Raw genomic sequence first — 24,731 nt, forward strand, 5'->3', positions numbered from 1 at the left:
CTGTGCACTTACTGTTTTTCAGAGAGTAATGGAGGTGGAAGCACTGGAAAGACCACATTCATTTGTATTTATCGATGAAGCTGGATTTAACCTTGCCAAAACACGGCGCAGAGGAAGGAATGTTATAGGTCAAAGGGCCACTGTGGAGGTTCCAGGCCAAAGGGGGGGAAATATCACCATGTGTGCTGCAATGGCCAATGATGGTTTGCTTCTCAACACACCACTCATTGGCCCATACAACACAGAAAGGCTTATAGCTTTCCTAGAACAGCTCTATGCTCAGCTAATGCCAGCAGAACAGGGGGAGCCAGTAAGAAACCCCCAAGTTTTTGTCATAGTTTGCGATAACGTTGCTTTTCACCACTCTGCAGCTGTCACAGATTGGTTTGCAGCACATCACAGATTTATGATTTTGAACCTGCCTGCATATTCACCCTTCCTCAACCCAATAGAGGAGTTTTTCTCTGCCTGGAGGTGGAAAGTGTTTGGTCACCACCCACATGACCAAATGTCTCTTTTGGAAGCCATGCATGCCGGATGTGAGGACACGAGTCCAGAGGACTGCCAGGGATGGATAAGGCACTCCAGAAGGTTCTTCCCCAGGTGCATGGCAAGAGAAAACATTAGATGTGATGTTGAAGAAAACCTGTGGCCTGATGCTAGAGAGAGGCAGGATTAGCCCCTCAATTATTTGTTCGAATTACGGTATGTACTTTTAGTTTCTACCTTTTTTTTCTCATTACTGTAATTCCGTAAATTACTACAGACTATTGAAGCAAACTGCTAATTTTCATTTACCTTAAAGAATTGTTATGTTCTAAAAAGTTTAATAAATCATATGAAAGAATGTCACTCTTTTCTTTGAAGAAAATATTACTTTGTATGAAGTCACTGAAATTGTTCAAATGTAAAGATGAAAAGTTTGCATTTTCTGTATTGGTGTTTGATGCTAGTGTTTTTACTCTCAGTGTGTTCTGAGTGACAGTGTGTGTTATCTCAGTGAGGGTTGTGCATAGTGTTTGGCTGCACTGAGTGTGTTTTGAGCCATGTGTTAAGAGTTGTGTTGCTTGGAATGAGTTTTGCAGGTGATGTGAACTGTTTAGCTCAGGTGACTGTTGGTAGTGAAGACTGTAGTTAGAGTTTTGCACATGTGTCTCCAGTTGTGCCCACTGTCGTTTAGCAATCGTAAAAAACACAGAAGATACGTCGCTGGTAGAGGAGGCTGGTGGGAGGAACGATAGAAGCACAGGCTCATTGTATTGGCTGAAATTGAATAAATGGAATAATATCAAACACATCAAACATATGGAAACCTCATGTTTAACTCCATTCCATTGATTCCATTCCAGCCATTACAATGAGCCCATCCTCCTATAGCTCCTCCCACCAGCCTTCTCTGGTCGCTGGCATAGTGTTGCGAGGCAGGTTGGAAATATGGTGGCTTGTTTTGATCAGTCAGTGCTACAGTAACATGCACACTGAGTGCCAGGTAGTATTGTTCTTTATACAACACAATTGAAAGCAGGTTCCAGTCTCTCTAAAGTCTAGGCGTTGATGAGTCATCCATTGCATGTGTGACTTTATGTGTTTTACTATGTGAGTCACAGCTGAGTTAAGATAATACTGACTTCGTCCTTTTTTCCATTTCAGACCCAGACAGTCAATAAATAGGCCTACTTTGATTTCAATGGTTTATATGGCACTCGCCCAAAACAAATTAAGTTACTTGACCTTTTCAGATCTTGCTGAACATGGCAGTCTCTGTACTTACCGGTGGCCCTGGCGGCCCCTGAAATCCGACTGGTCCTCCATCGCCACGGACCCCCTTTGTTCCGACTGGGCCTGTGCGTCCAGGCTCGCCCCCTGGCCCACGCTTCCCCCGACCACCGTGGGGACCCTGTGCACCCGCGTCTCCAACCTAGGTCACAGACAGAGGATCAAGGGACATGTTCTGTAATACACACACAAGCTACTGATAGGTATGGTAGTAAGCTGCTCATTTGGTAGAGCAACTAGACACAGCATTAAGCGACATTGTGTGCAGGTAGCCTAGCGGTTAAGCACATTGGGCTAGTAACTGAGCGGTCGCTGGTTCAAATCCCAGAGCTGACTAAGTGAATAATGTTCCCTTGAGCAAGGCACTTAACCCTAAATGCTCTGGATAAGAGTGTCTGCTAATATATGTAAAATGTCTCATAAAACAGAAACAAGATATGGCTGTGTAGAAATCCAGATCTTGACTATAACCCATCTTATGCAATGACTGTCTCCATTTCGTTTTATGTGACTATTGTACTACAAAGCAAAGAAACTATATCTTACCTCGCCTTTGGGGCCCTTTTCTCCTTTTTCTCCCTGTGGAAAGTAAGAAACTCCAGAGTGAATGCATTTAGATAACTTGGGCTTCATGACTACTGCTCAAAATGAAGTAGATACAATTTAATATAATGAAATGTGTATATGAAAAAACAAAGCAATAGTATAAGTACCGTTTCACCATTGACACCTTGGATCCCTTCAATGCCTATATCTCCCTGGAAGATACAATTGAAACAAAACTTGATTAGAATGGCCTGACATCTTTTTCACAGGCTGTCTGTCTGAACATGTAGTCCTCGTGGACTGAAGCACAGCATTTCCTTTGACTCTAATTTATTTGATGTTTAGGACAGCGTTTATCTCACATCCATTCATCACCAGTAGTCTTTGATGGCCCGCAAATATTTGCTTTCTTCTTCTTCTTCTCATCCAAGAGGATGTGTGTGTGTGTGTGTGTGTGTGTGTGTGTGGTGAATGTGTCTCCAGAGTCCTTTGCCTCTGTCCTGATGGATGGCAAATGTCAAATGAACATGTACTTCAGAAATACTGCAAAAACTACTTTGGTTTATAGGGGACCTAATGTTCCAACATGCTCTATGTTTTTAACAGCAGGCCACTCCGTGTCTCCCTTTAGACTACGTATCCATGTGTCTATGGGGTGGCAGGTAGCCTAGCGGTTAAGAGCGTTGGGCCAGTAACCAAAAGGTTGCTGGTTCCAATCCCTGAGCTGACTATGTGAAAAATCTGATGTCTAACTCTATTTACTGTTACTGGGAAAGTGTTAGATTTTTTATTTTTTATTAAGCATGATTGAGGTTGTGTGTATCATAACATGATTCAGACTTTCGAGAAAAAGGTTTGTACAAATAATGATTTACATCTTATAATCCATTGATACATTTCCTAATCCGTTGAGCCTTTTCAGCGCTTTAAAGCCAGCACGAAAGGCTCTTGAAATAGGTTCTATTCTGATTTGAGAGCTGACACTGTAAGGAGAACAGAGAAGCCCATGGTTTTACTCACACACACTTTGTAGTCTGACGCCACTACGAGCCAACTAATGATGCAGCCAACATGGAGTGATGCTACGCACTGCAGTACAGTGGGGATTGTCTCACAGCAGACAAGATCAAACCGCAAAAACGAGTTGAAAGTCAGATGTTTGATCTAACTACATCAGGGGTTCTATGGAATGGGAGACTGTGGTTTAACACTGTGAAAAATGTTTCCTAATGCATAAAAAGACGCATTGATTATATAACGAATAACGCACATGTAATTGAGAGGATTGTAAGAAAACCATCCTGAAAACACCTATAACAGGTCCCATCCAGACCACATAGTACAAAGCAAGCTTTGAGTTTGGTATCAGCAGCCAATTAAATAGCTAGAACAGACTGTGAACAGACTCCTGGGGGAAGTTTAGCACCAACGTTAACTTCCGGTCCAGATGGGGAGAGAATAGGATATTCTGGATGAAGAGCCAAGGCTCTGGGAAAGCCAATGTGTCACAGCTAGTGAACATGCCACGAGAGAGCAGGATATCCAATCAGGTGGGGAGAACTAAGTGAATCGTCCACTTGTTTGTTTGTTCCACCCTGGTCATGGGGGTTGACATGGGGTTGTTGACAGGTGAATGGGGGGTAGGGGGGTACAGAAGATCTCTCAGTGGTGACACATGAAACCACAAGAACTGGCAGCAGTATCCAAGCCATTGTATCTGTAAAATGCTCTGTAAAATGACCAGAAAGGACAGGTCATATATTTTGTCTGTGTACATCTCTCGATATTGATCGAGTGCAGCGATTGACAAAAGGCATCCCTCCAGTGATTTTTGTTCTTCAAATAGGGGGATTAGTTTGCTCAGAAAGACTGTAAAATCACCAGGAATTTAGCTAAAATTAGTTTAATTTAGCAAATATGTTCCAAAGTAATCCCATGTATAAAATTAAATGGCTTAGTTGTTGTCTTACTGTAGATGTGGACTCCGGACCATCCGCTCCTCCAAAAATCATCTGCAGCTGAATCGAGTTGACTACGCCTAGGCTAGTGTTTAATCTGACCTCTTTGTGACTGTTTGGTAATAGTTGGAAAGTGTTGGTACAGTGTTGAATACAGTAGCAAGTCTCATTATCAAGTCAGGTCATTTCGAAGATGTGCTTTTATGTGAAATTCTGAAGAACGTCATCCGAACTCACAGGCACTTATATAGGTATTGGTCCCAGTTCCAGCTTAGCTTTGATGTCACAGACAATGTAATGTTATTGAGGTGTAGACTCTGACTAATTAATGTCTTGACACTTGACTTCATTAATCAAGTCCTAACACACTTCATTACTCGCTACATGTTGCTCTTCAAGCAGTACAGTAGGTGAATAAAGTTGATTACCTTGGGGCCTGGCCGACCAGCTACTCCCACATGCCCCTGTTCGAGAAACAACATATTTTAGTGGTTTGGAGAGAATTAACTTATATTTCAAAGAGTTTACAAAGAGTCATCCGGAACACTCACGACAGGTCCTGGGGGTCCAATAAATCCGGGTCTTCCTGGCTTTGCTGCTGATCCTTTATAACCTCTGGGGCCCTGGAGAGAGAAACATGTCTTACATTTAGCAGAGGGACTACTTTCTTTTCTCTTAAAGGGAAACTCCACTCAAAAAACAATATTTTGGTATTTTTTTCATCGGTGCACTCTACAGTCCCAAAATACATTCCCAAAATACATTCCCAAAATACATTCCCAAAATACAGTCCCAAAATACATTCCCAAAATACATTCCCAAAATACATTCCCAAAATACATTCCCAAAATACATTCCCAAAATACATTCCCAAAATCTTTTGCATGTCAGCAGTCAGGTTTTCAAGATAATGGACTTTGAAGAAGTAAAGTGTCACCGGCCGCATCATCATGGCTCCGTAAAGTGAGACGTGTGAAGATGTGAAAGCCAACTGTACTTACCGTTTGGCCTTGAGGCCCCATCTCCCCTGCCGGCCCCAGCATTCCTTTCTCTCCCTGTTGAGGGTAAAACCCATATACCTTATATTTCCGTATATCATTCAAACTAATGAAAAATTATTGTTTGTTTCATGAGATAGTTCTGTTACCATTATTCCGAATTGTCCGTTTCTGCCCTCCGGGCCCTGGGGTCCTTGGTAAGCCTTGAGGAGGGAGGGAGGATAGCACAGATCAGATAAAGACAATAGATAGGGTCCACATTCATCGTGCCTCATGCAGATGTCCTAAATGTACACCATACACAAGGTCAAAGCATTAGCCGCTTTGGATAAAAGCATCTGCTAAATGGCATTTATTAGTTATATTATTGCTAGAGTAAACAGAAACATGGATGCTAAAAGACAGTGAACCTACCTCTATTCCCATGTCCCCATCTCTCCCGGGCAAACCAGGATCTCCTATAATGCCCTGTGGAGATATGTTGTTATTGATGTTACTAAAAGTTTGCCCATGCTTGTTCATCTCTGAGATTGAAATGTACATTTCAGTCAGAATAATTAACCTTTTGTCCAATGGTGCCATATCTTCCTTTTGATCCTTGGGTTCCCTGGTGTTGACAAACAAGTTGAGTAATGAGTAATGAGACTGTTGTTATCACTATATATATATATATATATGTAATTTAAGTCATGTGCGTCTTTATATACTGCATATGCTGTAAATATATATGTTGTTGTTGGTGAATAATGTACAGTGGAGGAGGAACTGTTTGCATGTTTAGAAATGAGAGATGTGATTAGGTGCCATACGTACAGGTTTTCCCTTTTCCCCAGCAACTCCTGACTCTCCAGGGTCACCTACAACACCCTGCCAAGACAATGTAAGGACAAACCACATGTTTATTCTGTTTCACTGAAATGAGACCAACTTTCCTTTCAATTTGTTCCTGCTTGTTGTGACCGGAGATGTTTTAATGTTTCACTAAGGACGTCTACATCTACAGTGGAATTAGGAGACATTTGAAGGATACTTCTTGCCTTGTAAGCTGACCTGCAGATGGTCCTCCCTCTAGGAAATCACTAGGGTTGAAAGTGCTACCGTTACTAACCCAATTTGTTGTGTTGCTATGGTTTGCATACTTAAAACTAATCCCAAACCTGGCCACAGGTACTAATGTTGTTTGTGGAAAGAGCCGAAGTGCCAAAACATATCTTTCCGCCATGGCCTCGTCGCAACATCAAATTGTATTCATTTCTCTGTGTGCGTGCATGAAGGCTTGGCAGGTGGCAGAAAGTGAATTTACAATTGGTTTATGGGTTGTAGCAGCGTTAATTTTATAAAAAACTAGTGAATAGAGACTAAAATATTAGTCAAACACCTGTTTTTCAGTGACAATTGACGAGACTATAACTGACTAAAATGACAAAAATGATATCTGTTCCTAGAATCTGACTACTAAGTGGACTGGACAAGAGTATTTGGAGAGAATGAGAGCTTTCAGTGATAAGCACTATTAATGACATTGAGCAGGAGCTAATGACTGTTTCACCCAGTGATGTAGTTGAGTCACTAAACCTCGAGTCCGAATCGAGTCCCAAGTCCCCTGTGCTCGAGTCTGAGTCCACCAATGAATTGAGCCAACGTTAATTCCTTATTCAACATGTCAGAGAGACATATTTGTTCTACATAGCATATTTCTATCTGAATGTTCCAAAATGTTAGCTATAGCTAGCTATGAGGTGACATGACTGGACAAGGTGGAGCCTAAACAAATGGTTAATGGTCTGGTTCGCAAGTAGCCTAGTTTTATAACAGCCTGAAATATGCTTTATGAATTTAAAATGCGGTCCGCAAATGCTCGATATAAAGAGAAAAACATAATGGCATGTCTTTTGAACAGTAGCCTAAGGGCTAGAATCAAGCAATATTCTCTGAGGAATAGAGGAAGACTTGGCTAAGTTGGCTACAGAACATGTATATAAAACGTTTGTGGGAAAAGTGGGAGGTTTGAGCGAGACTACAAATTCAAAGACGGCCTACTTTTTACTCAAGGGAGAGAAAAACATAGACATTGTATGAGTCTGTTTGTTTTGTATGTAATATCTATTTAGCCTGAATTAATCATTTACAGTACATGGCCATTGTTACATATTCTTATGTGTGTCCAATTTCTGCTGTTGGGAAGGGAATAGGATGGTGTTATGGTTAAATCTCTGTTGGTAAGACAAGGCTATGTGTGTTTGTGCACATGGAAATCAGTGATTTATGTTTACTATATATTTAGAAGTCTATGTTATTCAATTATTGCACCCACATGGCGCGCGCGCCAACGAGCGTCTGCGTTGCCAAGGGCTAAAATAGAACTCAGTTCTATTTCTGACACAGATCGCGCTGCAAGTCCTGCCTCTCCCATCTCCTCATTGCTTTATAGAAGCAGGTACCCACGTGCCATCTCCTCATTGGTTATAGCCACGTGGGTGACTGAAAGGTTAACGAAGTCAGTGGCGGTAATGCAACTAATTTATGAAAGTTTCCCATCGCAATATAAAGTCAAGAGAAGAAAAAGCATGGAAGGAGGAGAGATGACTAGAAATGATTCGGTTGACCTTTTAATGTGTGGATTAATTGGCGGAGTAGAGGACCTTGTGCATTTCAGGTAAAGTAACATCTCAATGTTTGTATCCCAGGACAAATTAGCTAGCAACAGCAACCTAGCTAAAAAGGTCAAATTAGCTAGGAAGTGGAAGCTAGCTAGCTAAATTGCCATACATTTTTAATGCTTTTCGACCTGTCCCCAAATTAATGTAATTGGTTCAGAGTTTGTTTTGATATTTTAACCCGTGTGTCCTGATCGCGTTTGGTGTGAGGGGGACAAAATACATTTATGCACGATGGCGCAGGTGCACCGGTTTGGGTTCCGTGAAAAACTAGAGTAAATCTAAAAAACTGTGCCAAAATGAACACTGGGTTGTAGATACAGTATTATTATTATTATTACAAGTGGGGTTTGGTGTGAACATGTGTGATGTGGCTCTTAACGTACCTGCTTTCCCTGTGGCCCAGGAGGTCCTTCAACACCGGAGGCCCCTTCTTCTCCCTACAAACAATATAAGCATAAAATGTAATAATTCATAGGAGAGAACATGGAAAAATAAGAGTTTCTGGTGGATAAAATGATATTCACCTTCACTCCTGTATATCCTGGAATTCCTTCATATCCAAGTGGACCTGGATCACCCTTCAAGAAGACAGAGAAGTTAGTCAATGATGATAAAACCAATGACAATTGGGATTGATCACTAGTATACTGCAATTATGGCTGCGTTTACACAGGCAGTCCAATTTTGATATTTTTGATAAAAGAGCTGACCTGATTGGTCAAAAGACACAATTTGTGGAAAAAAAATGAAGCCTGTCTCCCATCTTTAGAAAGACATACCGTTTCTCCTTGTACTCCGGTCTCACCCAGCTCTCCAGGTGACCCCTGAGTTCCCTGGAATCATTATTAAAACATTAAAATGAGACCCTCTTAATCTTCTATTAAATAGAACAAGCACCGCACTTAGAAAAATAACACACTCATGAAAAGTTTTAAAAAATGTGTTACTTTTCACCTTGACTACACATGCTCAGAGCCATATGTATTCTATATACAGTACATGTATGGTTCTGCAATGTGCACAATGATGCGTTTAACACACCTAATGGAAGCCTATGGGATTTGAAGAGACCCTATCATCCATTACGAAGGACAACATAACCTACCTTGAAGCCCCCGGCGCCATGTAATCCCTTCAGACCTTTGGGACCTCTGTCGCCCTGAAACACAGTAGCTCGTTAGCACTAATCTGCACCGTGACACCAGAAACCAGCTAAAGAGATTATGGATATGTGTTTGAGGGTGGATTACATCAAGGCCGTGAAGTCCTCTCATCCCTTTGTTCCCGCTGATTCCTGCGATGCCCTGAGGGAGACAAGTTGTTGTTATCCACAGTGAATACACACACACAATAACATACGAACTGTACACACACATACAGTACACATGGTTTAGTACTGTAGATATGTGGCAGTGGTGGAGTAGGGGCCTGAGGTCACACAGTGTGTTGTGAAATCTTTGAATGTATTATAATGTTTTTAAAATTGTATAAACTGCCTTAATTTTGCTGGACCCCAGGAAGCGAATCAGCAGCTAATGGAGATCCATAATAAATACAAATGCACATTTTTTTCTGACAACTCAACTCGACAGATACAGATCTGATACAGGTCGGGTCAGATGTCGTGTCTTACCTTAGGGCCTGGCTCTCCAATGTGGCCATAGTCACCTGTCTGTCCCATACCTCCCTGCAACAGAAGAGAAGTTTGAATTAGGTACAGAAGTGACTTGTGGAGGGAGACGTTGTGAGCTGTATAGCAGGTGGAAAACCAGATTAGCCAAGATACATCAAAAATATGTAATTCTTGTCAAATGTGCTCTCGCATCATGTAGGACACAGAAGCTCAGCACAGGGACTTTCCTATTTTTCAGTTTCACACAGTGTTCATGTAAAAGCATAAGACTGAACTTAATTAGATGTGAAATAATCAATTATGTCATGGTTGAACTAGAGCAACGTCTCCCAGCTGTCCATTGTGACCGTTATGCAGTAGTCTTGGCCGGCGTAATGTGTCTCTGACTGATGCTATAAACAGATTAGACACTGGATCAACACATTGGAGTTTCCCAATCTGTCAAGTGTGTGGGCATCACAGTAAGGTATATGCATTTCATTGTGGCCTTCAAATGGAACATACAATTTATATCCAAGCGCTTGAAGCTATGACAGTAACCATAACATTTCCTTGAAGGAGGAAATCTGAACACGGGCTATTAGGGGATCCAAGTAATACATGATGATCATAATGATGTGTCAAATGTTTACTTTAGACCGAAGATCTTATTAGTGAGCGACAGGCTGAGCCACTGAAACACAGAGTTAGTGTTAACACGATGTAGGCCACATTTTATGACCTGAGGAAAGATGTGTCTTAGTTAAGGGAAAATTTAAACATTTATTCTGTTAGTGTTTCCACACAAATTTCCACATCCTCACTCATATAAGACAACGTGTTGGCCTATGAATTGGGGATATTCCACTTAGTAAACCAACACCGTTGAACAATACCAAAAGTCCTCTGTGCCATGGCACTAGTTTATTTAACCATTTCACCTCAGACCACTCTATGTCAGCTGCTAAGAGGCTAACCTTGGAGATGATAGACGCTTTATCCAGAAGCATGACCGTGAACTTTACAACTTTACAGTTTAAAAAAAAAGCGATTAGTGTGTAGCAGGGGACTAATGGAAGGACCACCTACCGGGACTGACAGTACATATATATCTGAGCCAGGAAATGCCCTCCTCAGGCGCCAACGGAGGTGGCAGTAAACATGGTTGTTCTCTGTGACTTACGTACTGGCAGGAGGTGAGGGCTCCACTGAGTCTGAGAAGACAGATTTTGGCCCCCAACTGAGCTCCATAAACAGCTTGTCCCCCTCATCCGCCTGTCTGTGAGTGAGTACCCAGCATGGCCATTTGTGTGTGTCTGTGTGTCTGTGTGTCTGTGTGCGTGTGTGCGTGTGTGCGTGTGTGCGTGTGTGCGTGTGTGTGTGTGCTTTGAGTAGTATATGGACAATTTTTACCCAGAGTCTCTCCAGCCGAAAGGGCATGTTATATGCCAAGCCAACAACTCATTTCTCATGTACAAGACAAGTCGTCTGTCTTTGAAGACCCAATAGAAGCCCTGCACACTATTAGTCACATGTTCTCTATTCTCTAAGTTGTGGTCCCAGCATACCACCAAGAGCTGGAGCTGCTACATCAAAGAGGTAAATTAGTCTTACAGATGTAGGATCTTTATTTGATCACCCTGTTGCATGACAACCTTCCTGCAATGCAGGACATTTTTAGCATGTAGTTTCTTGGTTTAAAAAGGCTTCTGAATTTTGTAATTTCCACTTTGACATTTCAGACTTGATTTTCCCTTCCGATTAAATGTATAAACCTCTACAAAAATGTCCATTAATTATAATTATCATAATAATTTACATTTCCTGTTGCTGCAGGATTATTTTCCTGCTGTAGCAAACGGGTTCAAATGAAGATCCTACACCTGTAACTCAGCCTCAAATGGAACTAATCATGTCTACTGCCTGAAGCCTATAAGCAAGGAGGGTTATGTTCACATGGTCAACCATGTAATTGAATCCTGATGCAGTGAGTATGCCATATCCTTTAATTAAACTGCTTAGTAAACATGTTGTCCTCTGTTCTGCACTGAATGGTTCTCTATTGTATTTTAAGAGGTGTTCTGTTCTCAACTCTCTCCACTTTTCTGACAATGACAAAGCATTTTTCCTTGAGCGCTGAGTGTTATGTATATGAAGGGCAGTAGAATGATGCTAATGACTATGATGACTCTGATGATGAAATGATGACCATGATCACTATGAAGATGAAATGATGACGAAACAATGATTCACATGTATGAGAACATAACATACCACTATAATAAGTAATACAACATTCATTATTAGAATATTACTCAACTGACTGCTTTCACTGGCTGAGGATTTGTCAAATTCAGATGAATAATATTAAGTATGAATCTCCTAATGTTAAAGTGAAACCAAACAGTCTATGATGGTTTGCCATATTGATCTAAAATTTATATTATCACTGCCACTTTACGTCCATTGTCACGCGGTGTTCCCTGTTTTTGCTTCTGTTCCCATCGTGCCGTCTCTCAGTTATGTTTCCATTGTATTTTCCACAACCTCACTGCTGTCCCGCAAGCAGGGGTTTTCCTATTTCATTCACACGCAGTTCAATTTAACTCTTTACACTGAACAAACCTCTGTAGTCAATCTGGGGTCTATAGCCCAACATCCAAATGTCTGTCACTGTAAAATCCACAACACCAAAAGAGCGCATACATTCTGAATGACAATTAGCACTCATTCTTGTTCTAAGTTGTTGACCCTCACTAAACAAAGTTCAACTTAACACTATAGTGAGAATGGTGCTGTAATGCCCTTACCCAGTTGCCTAGTCTTCCTGGCTCTCCTGTGTTGCCTGGGAGACCTCTGTGACCCTGAAGAAGGAGACATACAGTTGGAGTAGTTAGCATTAGCCTGGACCGCAACCCAGCCATGCCAAGTTGGCTCTCCAGCCTGGTCCAATGCTGTATGTGCTGTAACCAACTCTTTTATCTATCATTGCCAATGAACGAACACAGAGGAGTTGGCTAACAGCAGACCAAACAGACTAGACCACCAGGCTAAAGGCTCTCAGCTCATTATTCAAAGCAGTGGTGCTGTTATGGGAACTGTAATGGGCTTAGTAGTCACCTTCGGTCCTGGGGGTCCCTGGTTGCCAGGCTGTCCGTGCATACACTTACAGGTGGCCCTTCCTGCTGTCAGGCCAATCTCAGCATGCCCGCCACACTAAACAGAATAGAACAGCAGAGAACTTGACTAGTCAGTCCATCTGCAGAGACAGAAATTGTTATTCTGCCCTGTTCACCACTCCCTAGAGACAACACATGAACACACAACACACATTTGGGAGAACATAGTCACTGCTATGGGAGACAATGAGAAAAGAGGCTGGATTTAAAGACACACTGTACTGTACATATCTGTCAGTGACGAACATGAACCTGCTGGAAGTCACACCCAACTCACCACACTGGAGAGCTCACAGCAGCCTTCTGAGTAGGCCTTCTCTGGATCACAGGACACATCCATCTGCTGGAGGTCTACCTACAGTTCCAGGACACAAGATATTGTGGTCAGTGAGCTTTCATATGAACGCTGAATTGACTATGGAGCATTGATCAATTCATAGACACAACTGCAAAATACTGTATGAAACCCAGCATGATTTGGTTTGAACAGCACAGAACTTACTGAGGCGGAGCGATCTCCCACAGCCCTCTTCACGATGGAGGTGTAACCCTGGCGGATGACGGGTCTAGGATCACCGATGGGCTCCACGCTCACCTCCTCGCAGTCCACCAGCAACTTGACCTTATCGGCCTTGACCTGCAGCGCCAGCTTGTGCCACTCTCCATCAAACAGCTTGTCCACCCGGTGGAAGGTGCGTAGCATCTGGGTGCCATGGGGACTGGTGTAGAAGAAGTCCAGAGAGTGTGTGTCACCCTGAAAACGGAGGCCCACCTGTTCACGTCCATCGGGGTCGCTGACCTGCCACAAGTTCCAGGACCTCTTGGCGGTGTCCTTCGTCACCTTAAATGTGGCAATGACGGAGTAGTCGGAGGGCAGGCCATCGGGGTACACATCGCTGTGGCACGACAATCATGGGGTATTAGGAGACACTTAATACAGTTGAAAACAATACATCATATTTTCATACAGAACAAGCACTGGCATTTGTTGTGTAATTGTATTTGGAATAAAATGATCAAATACTTTTGAAACAACAGAATCAGTGTTTCACAAGCTTAACGTTGGATGCCTTATCCCACTGCTTTTAAACTTCTGCTCGTGGTTTCAAAGCACCCCCCACCCTAGTTGGAAAATGAAGCTCATTCAACCTACCATTAATGTTTTCAATCACAACAGGCCTGTTGCACAACCTAATTTTATATACCCTCTTCTCTCCCTCTCTGGCTTCCTGTCAGGGCAAATCATTCCTGTTGGCTTTTTGATGCTGTACTTTGTATTTGATGTACAGTAACGCACTTCTGCTACTCAATATAAACATTTCTTAGTTGTCAGGCATCGAAGGTTCATTGAGGACAGCTTTGCTGGCTACAACACAGAGAAGGAAAATACAGATGAACTACTGATGTTCAGTGCCTCCCAGCAACGAGGAGACAGTCAGCATAAATAACAAAACAAACAGCTGAGTGTGTAGCATATCTATGCCAAGAAAGTGTCAATCAGGGTTTGAGGATAGTTGGGGAAAATCCTTGCCTTTTCCAATTGAACGATGATGTATTTATTTTCAAAGGAATCCCTGGATGATAGGCTGATTCACTAACACGACTCATAATGTGTTTTGACTAACAGCACGTCATTATGCTAATCGACAAAGAATCAACTGCTAAATTCATCCATTGTGATGACAATGGAATGCCAGTGGTGTTCCACCAGCTGTCCATTGGTGACTATCAAGTGATGAAGCAAATGCAAATGTTGAGGTTTTTCGTGCCGGAGAGGAAATCAAATGTCTTGTTTGAAGGTGGACATAATTACACTGAGTGGAAAAACGGAGGAAACCCCACTGGCAAAGAGCCCGAGAAGAAATGATACACATCGCTATTAGATCTCTCATTTGGGTGCATGGTCTTAGCTCACTTTGGCTAGCTCACATCCGAGGAAAGTAGGAAACCTTAAGATAAACATCATTATTCACCATCAGTGAGGAGAATTGACAAAGTCTGGACTTTTTGATGGAGGAAGAGCACCCGGATCTCCTTAAGGAGGGTTCAACATACTGGACGTTGCAGATAGAAACACTATGAATAGAGCTAATATGATGACTTTATCTACATGTTAGTGACACATGTCTATTCTATAACAACAAGTTCCACAATGTTGTGCCCTAGTAGATGCACCCCTGGTCTGTTGCAGGCCTGTGTGTTCAGTTTGAATATCTGGGAAATTCTGCTCCGGACCACTTTGGAAACAAGTGTTTTCCTGTGTTATCATGTTTTACTGTTATCCTCTGAGATTAAAATGCACATCTTAACATATGTTTTATTTTTTAACCTCATCATCAAATTCCAGTCTATACAAATCCATTTGGCTTCACTGTGTGCGTGCAGAAAGTACCTCATGGTTTTGCGTAGGTGGATGGCAGGGTTCACACGGTAGGCCACTGAATCAGGTTCAGATCCAACCACTTTCCTCACCCCTCTGGACTTAGATACACGGAACTCCTCTAGCATGTCATAACCTCAGAGTAAAAACACACAGCTCAGTTTTTCACCAATGTGATGTTCAAAGGGTTGAGGATTAAAGTAAGACAATGAATGAGGAGGATCTGGATGAAACACATAATTTAAAAAGTCACACATTAGGTTACACAGTGCATTGGGTGTGGGCATGTGGAAGGACTGGAAAGTTGAAACAAAAATATATCTATCACACAATATGATCAATCAAACAATGGTTATTGGTATTCATGTTATTGATATTCATGTTACTGGTATTCATGTTATTGGTATTCATGTTACTGGTATTCATGTTACTGGTATTCATGTTATTGGTATTCATGTTACTGGTATTCATGTTACTGGTATTCATGTTATTGGTATTCATGTTACTGTTTTTTATAATACTGGTATTCATTTTATTGGTATTCATGTTACTGGTATTCATGTTATTGGTATTCATGTTACTGTCTTTTATAATACTGGTATTCATGTTATTGGTATTCATGTTACTGGTATTCATGTTACTGGTATTCATGTTATTGGTATTCATGTTACTGTTTTTTATAATACTGGTATTAATTTTATTGGTATTCATGTTACTGGTATTCATGTTATTGGTATTCATGTTACTGGTATTCATGTTACTGGTATTCATGTTACTGGTATTCATGTTACTGGTATTCATGTTATTGGTATTCATGTTACTGGTATTCATGTTATTGGTATTCATGTTACTGGTATTCATGTTATTGGTATTCATGTTATTGGTATTCATGTTACTGGTATTCATGTTATTGGTATTCATGTTACTGTTTTTTATAATACTGGTATTCATGTTATTGGTATTCATGTTACTGGTATTCATGTTACTGGTATTCATGTTATTGGTACTCATGTTACTGTTTTTTATAATACTGGTATTCATTTTATTGGTATTCATGTTACTGGTATTCATGTTATTGGTATTCATGTTACTGTCTTTTATAATACTGGTATTCATGTTATTGGTATTCATGTTATTGGTATTCATGTTACTGGTATTCATGTTATTGGTACTCATGTTATTGGTACTCATGTTACTGGTATTCATGTTATTGGTATTCATGTTACTGGTATTCATGTTATTGGTATTCATGTTATTGGTATTCATGTTACTGGTATTCATGTTATTGGTATTCATGTTATTGGTATTCATGTTACTGGTATTCATGTTATTGGTATTCATGTTACTGTTTTTTTATAATACTGGTATTCATGTTATTGGTATTCATGTTACTGGTATTCATGTTACTGGTATTCATGTTATTGGTATTCATGTTACTGTTTTTTATAATACTGATATTCATTTTATTGGTATTCATGTTACTGGTATTCATGTTACTGGTATTCATGTTATTGGTATTCATGTTATTGGTATTCATGTTACTGTTTTTTATAATACTGGTATTCATTTTGTTGGTATTCATGTTACTGGTATTCATGTTACTGGTATTCATGTTATTGGTATTCATGTTACTGGTATTCATGTTATTGGTATTCATGTTATTGGTATTCATGTTACTGGTATTCATGTTATTGGTACTCATGTTACTGTTTTTTATAATACTGGTATTCATTTTATTGGTATTCATGTTACTGGTATTCATGTTACTGGTATTCATGTTATTGGTATTCATGTTACTGGTATTCATGTTACTGGTATTCATGTTATTGGTATTCATGTTACTGGTATTCATGTTATTGGTATTCATGTTACTGGTATTCATGTTATTGGTATTCATGTTACTGGTATTCATGTTATTGGTATTCATGTTACTGGTATTCATGTTACTGGTATTCATGTTACTGGTATTCATGTTACTGTTTTTTATAATACTGGTATTCATGTTATTGGTATTCATGTTACTGGTATTCATGTTACTGGTATTCATGTTATTGGTATTCATGTTACTGGTATTCATGTTACTGGTATTCATGTTATTGGTATTCTTGTTACTGTTTTTTATAATACTGGTATTCATTTTATTGGTATTCATGTTACTGGTATTCATGTTACTGGTATTCGTGTTACTGGTATTCATGTTACTGGTATTCATGTTATTGGTATTCATGTTACTGGTATTCATGTTATTGGTATTCATGTTACTGGTATTCATGTTATTGGTATTCATGTTACTGGTATTCATGTTATTGGTATTCATGTTACTGGTATTCAACAGCAGCAAACTTTGTCAATCTAATGTTTTGTGAAATAGTTATTTGTTCAATCAGTGTTGATTTGCAGTAACTGTCACTTAGAAGAGTATAATTGATTACTCACTACAAAAGGACATTACACTTGGCACAACATGAATTTAGTTGACTATTATGACACTCACTCTCACAGTTTAAGAGTGTCATCATAGAGATCCCATTAAATGATTTGAATTCCTAATTCTATGGGTGTCATTTCATTCAGAAAAAGTGAAGTCTGGATGTTTTTGTGACATTACAATGACGTCAGTGAGGGTTGGTAGTGATACATTCTGTTAAGGCTAATTAACAGACTGACTGCAGGTAATACTCAAGAAGGGAAAGATGTGTGTTCTTCTGAGAGTGCAATGGTTTTATGTGCCAGTGCTGCTGCCTGCTGGTTATGCAAGAGATAGAGGATCAAATTATATTGCATTGCATGGACCACTGTTCATTCGTTCCTGCACCTACCAACTTTGCCAACATCAGACAGAAAGAAAACATAGACACAGTCTTGAGAAAAGCTGTAAATCAATCAACCAAAATTACTAGATGCTCAATAAACAGGAAAGAAAATATCTTATGGTAGGGCCTACTTACTTGGTAACTCCTGGCAATTGATCAATCCAACGAAAGCTAGAAGCACTGGGAAAACCAGCATCTCTTTGAAGGCTGGCATTTTGAAAATGTGATGTGTCAGGGATTATATGTGCCTACAAAAGTACAACAAGAGAAACTATAATAGAATTGAAATGTTTGCCATTTTCCCAATTAACTTATAGTGAGGAACAGTGCACTGACTGATTTACTATATGTAGATTTAGGCCTATTCATATCAAATAAATAAATAAATAAAACTCAACAAAAAACATCAATAATAGAAAATAACAGCAATATTTTGATTCTAGGATACATTTTGACTACATATAACCACAATAATACCCATCATGTCAATCACATATTTTACAGGTTTATGCAGGACTATAAATCACCCTTAAATAGGCTATAAAAATGATGTACTGTGAAAAGGTATGTACTTTTCCATTTGGAATTATATTATGTCATATAGTAATATGAAATCAATATCCCCTCAGGCAATAGGGTCGAAAAGTGCCTATACTAACTTGTTTACAGTTCGGTATGGAAGGAGTCACATAATTTCTTTAAAAGAATCTATATCAACTTCACCATTATCCATAAGTGGTATAAAATACTTAAGTAAAAATACTTTAAAGTACTACTTAGGTAGTTTTTTGAGGTATCTGTACTTTACTACATTCCTAAAGAAATGTATGTACTTTTTACTCCATACACTTTCCTTTACACCCAAAGTACATTTTGAATGCTTAGTAAGACAGGAAAATGGTCCAATTCACGCACTTATGAAGAGAACATCCCTGGTCTGATCTGGCGGACTCACTAAACACAAATGTTTAATATGTGTAAACTATATTTGAGTGTTGTAGTGTGTCCCAGGCTATCCATAAATAAAATTTTAAAAATACAATTGTGCTGTTTGATTTGCTTAATACAAGCAATTTGAAATAATTTATACTTTTACTTTTGATACTTCAGCATATTTAATCAAGTAGTATTTTACTATGTGACTTTTACATTCAACTGAGACATTTTCTATTAAGGTATCTTTACTTTTACTCAAGTATGATATTGGGTACTTTTTCCACCACTGGAAAATATCTTGACCATTGCACAGAAATTAGATATTTCATTTAGTTAAATGTAGGCTAAAGTTCATTTAGGGTGTTTGACATTTTGATCCCATAAAGCAGTACTAATTATAAGAATCAAAACCCGTAGAGTAGAATTTACTGTACTGAATTGATGGGGTTATTCTCTTAGTCTACTCTTAAATTAGACTTAACACTTTTACACTTTTTAACATTAGTAATATTTGTCCACAATAAATCAATGGCTTATTAATGGATCTAAGGTTATCCTTGAGGTTATCCTAGGAAATAGTTCCAACCACAAACAAAATCCACCATCACATTTAAATTAAAGTATTTAAAAATAGAAATATACCTGTAGATGAATGTACAGTATTGTAAAAATCACTCACATATTCTTGAAAAAGAGGCCCCCGATGTGGACTGCAGACTGTTCCTTTACAGTTCCCGCAGTGAGGATGTAACCAATTTTAAAGTGGCATCCCTAGGCCAAACCTTGCCTTAAACAGGAGGATCATTCAGTCCGACAGTGGTGGGTCTCAGGAAGACCTGACCCTTGTGCTCCACTCTACCTTCGGTCCCCAGGGGATCTGAAATCTCCCATAGGCCCGTTGCGTCTACTGAAACACACTTCAACGCAAGGGGATTGCTCAGGACAACCTTTAATCCACCTTTCCTTTTTATACAAGCCAGGTGCTCAAGCAAACCCTTGATTATACTTTTTTTATGCATTATTATTGGTATGGGATATAATAGACTGAATTTAATTGGCGAGGAGCATGCAACCTATCCTTTCCTACACATATCATGTCCTCTGAAGCCGGCCTAATAATTATTTAGCAATGAATAGGCTAATTCTTGTTTGCATATTAACTTGTCACAGTTCACATATTATTTTCATTATTGTAGGCCGCTTTTATATAATTATTTTGTCAAATAAAATGTGAAATGAAACTGTTTTTGGTCAGATGACCACCTTCCCAGGACAGTCAGCCTTTGTCCCGATTCCCACTGATAGAAACGTGTAGTATGTCGAGGCCAAGCGTGAGGGGCGCTCTGCAAACATTCCTCAAGCAGAGAATGGTGATGCTGGGAATACCATTAACCCAAACCGCATATATGTGGGGTGTATTGGGCCATTGGGGCCTAACATAAATTAGCGTTGGCACCCTGCTTATGGACCTTCGCTGATCAGAATTATATTTAGTTGTATCCCTTTTTTTTGTGGTACACACCTTGGCATTAAAATCACAGTCTGTAGATTTACATCACATGAAACAACCCATTTATTTGCTCCTTTGTTTCCATTTCTGTTGACCCACAGATGATATGGGTGGCCTGTATAGGCCAGTTATTGAGCCAAGCTAAAGTTGTCTCTAATTTGACATTTATGGGATTAGCACCATTATCACAGCCCTTACATTTGAAAAAGACAAAAGTAGATATGATCTGAGCGATTTCAAAGGGGATTGAATGATCTGTAAGAAACGCATATACGGACCATGTTGAAATGTAACAGTTCAAGTCTCCACATTTGCCAAATTTCAAGGATTCTTGGGTGAAACTGTATCTATCGACTGATGAAATGTTGTTGGCCTATTTGTAGAGCACTCTAGCTCAAGTGGCCTATATAAAGTAGACTATATAAAGTAGACTATATAAAGTAGTCTATATAATGTAGTCTATAGAAAGTAGTCTATATAAAGTAGTCTATATAAAGTAGTCTATATAAAGTATCCTATATAAAGTCTCCTATAAAGTAGTCCTATAAAGTAGCCAATATAATGTAGTCTATATAATGTAGTCTATATAAAATACCCTCCACAGTCCAGTACGTCCTGTGCCTCCTCTCCGCACTCGCCCTGAGGTGCGTGTCACCAGCCTGGTACCACCAGTGTTGGCACCACACAACAGACCTCCAGTGCGCCTCCACAGTCAAGTACAGTGCCTTGCGAAAGTATTCGGCCCCCTTGAACTTTGCGACCTTTTGCCACATTTCAGGCTTCAAACATAAAGATATAAAACTGTATTTTTTTGTGAAGAATCAACAACAAGTGGGACACAATCATGAAGTGGAACGACATTTATTGGATATTTCAAACTTTTTTAACAAATCAAAAACTGAAAAATTGGGCGTGCAAAATTATTCAGCCCCTTTACTTTCAGTGCAGCAAACTCTCCAGAAGTTCAGTGAGGATCTCTGAATGATCCAATGTTGACCTAAATGACTAATGATGATAAATACAATCCACCTGTGTGTAATCAAGTCTCCGTATAAATGCACCTGCACTGTGATAGTCTCAGAGGTCCGTTAAAAGCGCAGAGAGCATATGAAGAACAAGGAACACACCAGGCAGGTCCGAGATACTGTTGTGAAGAAGTTTGCAGCCGGATTTGGATACCAAAAGATTTCCCAAGCTTTAAACATCCCAAGGAGCACTGTGCAAACGATAATATTGAAATGGAAGGAGTATCAGACCACTGCAAATCTACCAAGACCTGGCCATCCCTCTAAACCTTCAGCTCATACAAGGAGAAGACTGATCAGAGATGCAGCCTAGAGGCCCATGATCACTCTGGATGAACTGCAGAGATCTACAGCTGAGGTGGGAGACTCTGTCCATAGGACAACAATCAGTCGTATATTGCACAAATCTGGCCTTTATGGAAGAGTGGCAAGAAGAAAGCCATTTCTTAAAGATATCCATAAAAAGTGTTGTTTAAAGTTTGCCACAAGCCACCTGGGAGACACACCAAACATGTGGAAGAAGTTGCTCTGGTCAGAAGAAACCAAAATTGAACTTTTTGGCAACAATGCAAAACGTTATGTTTGGCGTAAAAGCAACACAGCTCATCACCCTGAACACACCATACCCACTGTCAAACATGGTGGTGGCAGCATCATGGTTTGGGCCTGCTTTTCTTCAGCAGGGACAGGGAAGATGGTTAAAATTGATGGGAAGATGGATGGAGCCAAATACAGGACCATTCTGGAAGAAAACCTGATGGAGTCTGCAAAAGACCTGAGACTGGGACGGAGATTTGTCTTCCAACAAGACAATGATCCAAAACATAAAGCAAAATCTACAATGGAATGGTTAAAAAATATACATATCCAGGTGTTAGAATGTACTGTATGTCCTGTGCCTCTTCCCCGCACTCGTCCTGAGGTGCGTGTCATCAGCCCGGTGCCACCTGATACACTGCCGATTTTGCAGTTTTTCCTACTTACAAAGCATGTAGAGGTCTGTAATTTTTATCATAGGTACACTTCAACTGTGAGAGACGGAATCTAAAACAAAATACAGAAAATCACATTGTATGATTTTTAAGTAATTCATTAGCATTTTATTGCATGACATGTTTTTTATGACATATATTTGATCACCTTGGTAAGAATTCCGGCTCTCACAGACCTGTTAGTTTTTCTTTAAGAAGCCCTCCTGTTCTCCACTCATTACCTGTATTAACTGCACCTGTTTGAACTCGTTACCTGTATAAAAGACACCTGTCCACACACTCAATCAAACAGAAGACCAGAGAGCTGTGTAAGGACATCAGGGATAAAATTGTAGACCTGCTGGTCACCATAGCATCTCCCACCTGTAGCACACGCTCCAGCAGGTATATCTCTCTAGTCACCCCCAAAAACAATTCTTTCTTTGGCCGCCTCTCCTTCCAGTTCTCTGCTGCCAATGACTGGAACGAACTACAAAAATCTCTGAAACTGGAAACACTTATCTCCCTCACGAGCTTTAAGCACCACCTGTCACAGCAGCTCACAGATTACTGCACCTGTACATAGCCCACCTATATTTTAGCCCAAACAACTACCTCTTTCCCTACTGTATTTAATTAATTTATTTATTTTTCTCCTTTGCACCCCATTATTTATATCTCTACTTTGCACATTCTTCCATTGCAAATCTACCATTCCAGTGTTTTACTTGCTATATTGTATTTACTTTGCCACCATGGCCTTTTTTTGCCTTTACCTCCCTTATCTCACCTCATTTGCTCACATCGTATATAGACTTGTTTATACTGTATTATTGACTGTATGTTTGTTTTACTCCATGTGTAACTCTATGTCGTTGTATGTGTCGAACTGCTTTGCTTTATCTTGGCCAGGTCGCAATTGTAAATGAGAACTTGTTCTCAACTTGCCTACCTGGTTAAATAAAGGTGAAAAAAAAACTGAATTATCACATTTACATAAGTATTCAGACCCTTTACTCAGTACTTTGCTGAAGCACCTTTGTCAGCGATTAAAGCCTTGAGTCTTCTTGGCTATGACGCTACAAGCTTGGCACACATGTATTTGGGGTGTTTCTCGGATTCTTCTATGTAGATCCTCCCAAGCTCAGTCAGGTTGGATGTGGAGCATCACTGCAAAGCTATTTACAGGTCTCTCCAGAATTGTTCGATCGGGTTTAAGTTCGGGCTCTGGCTGGGCCATTCAAGGACATTCAGAGACTTGTACAGCAGCCACTCCTGCGTTGCCTTGGCTATGTGCTTAGGGTTGTTGTCCTGTTGGAATTTGAACCTTCGCCCGGTCTGAGGTCCTGAGTGCTCTGGAGCAGGTTTTCATCAAGGATCTCTCTGTACTTTGCTCCATTCATCTTTCCCTCGATCCTGACATGTCTCCCAGTCCCTGCCACTGAAAAACATCCCGACAGCATGATGCTGCCACCACCATGCTTCACCGTAGGAATGGTGCCAGGTTTCCTACAGTCTGATGAAATCTTGATTTCATCAGACCAGAGAATCTTGTTTCTCATCGTCTGAGAGTCCTTTAGGTGCCTTTTGGCAAACTCCAAGCAGGCTGTCATGTGCCTTTTACTGAGGTGTGGCAATCTGGCCATTCTACCATAAAGGCCTGAATGGTGGTGTACTGCAGAGATGGTTGTCTTTCTGGAAGTTTCTCCCATCTCCACAGAGGAACTCTGGAGCTCTGTCAGAGTGATCATCGGGTTCTTGGTCACCTCCCTGACCAAGGCCCTTCTCCCGATTGCTCAGTTTGGCCGGGCGGCCAGCATTAGGAAGAATTTTGGTGGTTCCAAACTTCTTCCATTTAAGAATGATGGAGGCAACTGTGTTCTTGGGGACCTTCAATGCTGGATAAATGTTTTGGTACCGGTCACGCCCTGACCATAGTTTGCTTTGTATGGTTATATGTTTTGTTTGGTCAGAGTGTGATCTGAGTGGGAATTCTATGCTGTATGTCTAGTTTGTCTGTTACTGTGTTTGGCCTGATATGGTTCTCAATCAGAGGCAGGTGTTAGTCATTGTCTCTGATTGGGAACCATACTTGGGTCGCCTGTTTTGTCATTGTGGGTTGTGGGTGATTGTCTATGTTATGTTGCTTGTTAGCACAGTGTTTTGATTAGCGTCACGGTTGTCACTTCGTTGTTTTGTAGTGTTCAGTTTTTTCCATTAAAATGACGAACACTTACCATGCCGCATCTTGGTCCTCCTCTCTATCTCCAGATGACAGCAGTGACAGTACCCTTCCCCAAATCTGTGCCTCAATACAATCCTGTCTCAGCGCTCTACGGTCAATTCTTTCCACCTCATGGCTTGGTT

General features: G+C 40.3%; 1 protein-coding gene across 1 annotated transcript in view; it reads right to left on the bottom strand.

The window, feature by feature from the left end:
* Positions 1 to 18,136, bottom strand: part of zmp:0000000760 (collagen alpha-1(IX) chain) — a 22,858-nt gene extending 4,722 nt beyond the window's left edge. Inside the window, exons 1-22 of the mRNA XM_064952860.1 lie at positions 18,058 to 18,136; positions 15,122 to 15,245; positions 13,232 to 13,625; positions 13,007 to 13,084; positions 12,671 to 12,766; positions 12,361 to 12,414; positions 9,572 to 9,625; positions 9,189 to 9,242; positions 9,044 to 9,097; positions 8,718 to 8,771; positions 8,463 to 8,516; positions 8,322 to 8,375; positions 6,092 to 6,145; positions 5,841 to 5,885; positions 5,693 to 5,746; positions 5,428 to 5,481; positions 5,282 to 5,335; positions 4,832 to 4,903; positions 4,709 to 4,744; positions 2,490 to 2,534; positions 2,323 to 2,355; positions 1,772 to 1,918 (exon numbers count right to left, since the gene is read on the bottom strand). Of these exons, the coding sequence (XP_064808932.1) occupies positions 1,772 to 1,918; positions 2,323 to 2,355; positions 2,490 to 2,534; positions 4,709 to 4,744; positions 4,832 to 4,903; positions 5,282 to 5,335; positions 5,428 to 5,481; positions 5,693 to 5,746; positions 5,841 to 5,885; positions 6,092 to 6,145; positions 8,322 to 8,375; positions 8,463 to 8,516; positions 8,718 to 8,771; positions 9,044 to 9,097; positions 9,189 to 9,242; positions 9,572 to 9,625; positions 12,361 to 12,414; positions 12,671 to 12,766; positions 13,007 to 13,084; positions 13,232 to 13,625; positions 15,122 to 15,245; positions 18,058 to 18,136 (1,743 nt within the window). The remainder of the gene's footprint in view (positions 1 to 1,771; positions 1,919 to 2,322; positions 2,356 to 2,489; positions 2,535 to 4,708; positions 4,745 to 4,831; positions 4,904 to 5,281; positions 5,336 to 5,427; positions 5,482 to 5,692; positions 5,747 to 5,840; positions 5,886 to 6,091; positions 6,146 to 8,321; positions 8,376 to 8,462; positions 8,517 to 8,717; positions 8,772 to 9,043; positions 9,098 to 9,188; positions 9,243 to 9,571; positions 9,626 to 12,360; positions 12,415 to 12,670; positions 12,767 to 13,006; positions 13,085 to 13,231; positions 13,626 to 15,121; positions 15,246 to 18,057) is intronic.
* Between the last annotated feature and the right edge of the window lie 6,595 nt (positions 18,137 to 24,731).

Source organism: Oncorhynchus masou, chromosome 31 (genome assembly GCF_036934945.1).
Source record: "Oncorhynchus masou masou isolate Uvic2021 chromosome 31, UVic_Omas_1.1, whole genome shotgun sequence".
In the NCBI taxonomy this organism is placed as follows: Eukaryota; Metazoa; Chordata; class Actinopteri; order Salmoniformes; family Salmonidae; genus Oncorhynchus; species Oncorhynchus masou.